At 33.2% G+C, this 2,389-nt stretch overlaps 1 protein-coding gene across 1 annotated transcript; it reads left to right on the top strand.

The window, feature by feature from the left end:
- Positions 1 to 6: 6 nt before the first annotated feature.
- LOC119643965 (E3 ubiquitin-protein ligase MARCHF5-like) lies at positions 7 to 1,742 on the top strand (the record flags this gene model as incomplete). Its single annotated transcript, XM_038043479.1, has 3 exons — positions 7 to 249; positions 322 to 518; positions 1,088 to 1,742. Coding segments are annotated over 3 exons (894 nt in total), but the record flags the coding sequence as incomplete, so codon positions are not given.
- Positions 1,743 to 2,389: the final 647 nt, after the last annotated feature.

Raw genomic sequence — 2,389 nt, 5'->3', positions numbered from 1 at the left:
TGGGTCCATCAAAGTTGTCTATATCGTTGGGTGGATGAAAAACAGAAAGGCAATGCTCTGCGTTCTGTCAGTTGTCAACAGTGCCAAACAGAATATATTATAGTCTTCCCGCAAATGGGCAAAGTAACCAGCATACTGGAAGCTTTCGACAATCTGGTTAAACGTGTTAGTCCATTTTTGGCGGCCGGTGTTTTGGTCGGTTCTTTATATTGGACTGCAGTGACTTATGGAGCTGTTACTTTCTTGCAAGTATGTATACTGGATCACAAATCTTTTTTGTCCGTTTTCCTTTAAAGCGCGTTATTTTGTTTCGCGTTTTAGATTGTTGGTCATAAAAAAGGACTAGCATTAATGGAAAATGGGGACCCGCTAATACTTCTTATTGGTTTGCCAGCACTACCGGTAGCTTTAGTTTTAGGTCGAATGATACGCTGGGAAGATGCTGTGATTCGGCTTATTCGTAATCGTCGCAGTGTGGCTCGAAAATTTCCTCTCATGAGTTTTATTATTCCATACCCGTAAGTACAGTGAACATTGTCTTAATCTGCAAAACAGATTTCTCACAATTTTTCAAACCATAAGGAGAGAATAAGAATTTTCTCGTTAGCAATTATAGTGAACGGATTAAGGGGATGCGCGTTTCGCTCAAGTAATAATTATCTTCCATCCTTATGGGAAGGAAGCGAAGCAATAATGTGACACTAAAAAGCTTTATTTAGCATTTAAGAAAGACAGAAAAATACAATCGGATTTCTTTGCGATATCCAATTGCCAATTGCAATATGCTCTGCGTAAGGTACTTGGATATAAAAAAGGCATTAGATTGCATAGAAAGCTAAAACTTCGTCTGGCAGCGTTGAAATATATATACTTATATATTTGTGTGTTTTATGGATCCAAAGAACTTTTGTTTTAGGCCATTGGCTAGAAAATTCAGAAAATTTCCATTTCTCTTACTTCTATTTCCTTAGTTTATGTATTTATTTAGTGTTTGAACACTTGTCTGTCGAATTCGTTATAGGACTCTCCCTTTGCTTAGATATCTATTAAACTGATTGTATAGTAAGTGATCATTTATTTTTCCTAGCGAGGAGGACGAAGAGCAAACTGCACAAAACCCAGTTACACCAACTCTCTCGGATCCAGTTTCGGCCACCCGTATATTTTGTGGAGCTTTACTTCTACCAACGATATCGTCAATTGTGGGCCGTTTACTTTTCGAATCCATTGAAAATACTTTACATCGTACTCTGCTTGGTGGTCTAACTTTCATTACTGTGAAAGGTATATTAAAAATCTATTTAAAACAACAACAATACACGCGTAGAAAGAAACGTCGTATTGTCGATTATACCGAAGAAAATGTGCGCAACTATGTAAATCGCGCAGGAGTCCGTCAACAACAACAGCAACAACATGGTGGCGGTAATGCTGCAGCCGCCCAGAATATTCAGCCACAGCAGGCATTATCGCAGCAACAACAAGCGGCTGCACAAATACGTAACGCAAGAGAAAGCACTGTACGTGATAGTTTGGTATAGAATTCAAAAATGATTCAATTTAATAAATTTCTGTAATCGTTTTAACTGCTGCTGAGTGAGAATTCCGAGTCAACTTTAATCAAAAAACGCCTACATTTTAATTAAAACAATTGAAATTTTTTCTCTTTATATCCCGAATATCATATTTAGACGATCTTCAGCGGAAAAAAAAAATAAATAAAATAATAATAATAATGATAATGATAATTTTATCCTTAAATGAAAAACTACAAAAATTTATCAAATTATAACATAACAGACTTGGACTATTTAACAATTTTACAAAAATGTACGATTTCAGAATTTAAGCACAATTTTTCCATCCTCACGTTTTTAACAGAATCTTATAGGCAAAAAAAAAAAAAAAACAAAAAAAAAACCGAGAATCTTATCAACGTACGTATACACAATTAGACAAGAGAGGAAAAAAAGAAACAAAAATACAAATACAAATTTTTTATATGTGAACTTGAACAAGACGCTTGTAGTTCAGGATAAAACAGAAACAACCTCTAAATAATTGTTCGAAAATCAAAGAATAATTAATAATATAATAAAATAGAGCTTTAATAGCTTTAACTCAGAACTGAAGGATATAAGGTTAATTGTATATGCTGTATAGTTTTCCACTAATGCCATATATAATATGCATAATGCATTATAAGTCATCATATAATCCCTTTGATATATACATATATATATATATATATATATACATACCTATGTATGTTTATATACATATATATATATGTATATATGTTTGTTTTCAAGAAAATATTTATTTTTAAATTGGTTGTCATATATACTTTTCGTAAACATAAGCTATGAGTACTTTTGATGTAAGAATT

Source organism: Glossina fuscipes, unplaced genomic scaffold, assembly GCF_014805625.2.
Source record: "Glossina fuscipes isolate IAEA_lab_2018 unplaced genomic scaffold, Yale_Gfus_2 75329, whole genome shotgun sequence".
NCBI lineage: Eukaryota > Metazoa > Arthropoda > Insecta > Diptera > Glossinidae > Glossina > Glossina fuscipes.
This window is presented reverse-complemented; position numbering and strand designations above follow the sequence as displayed.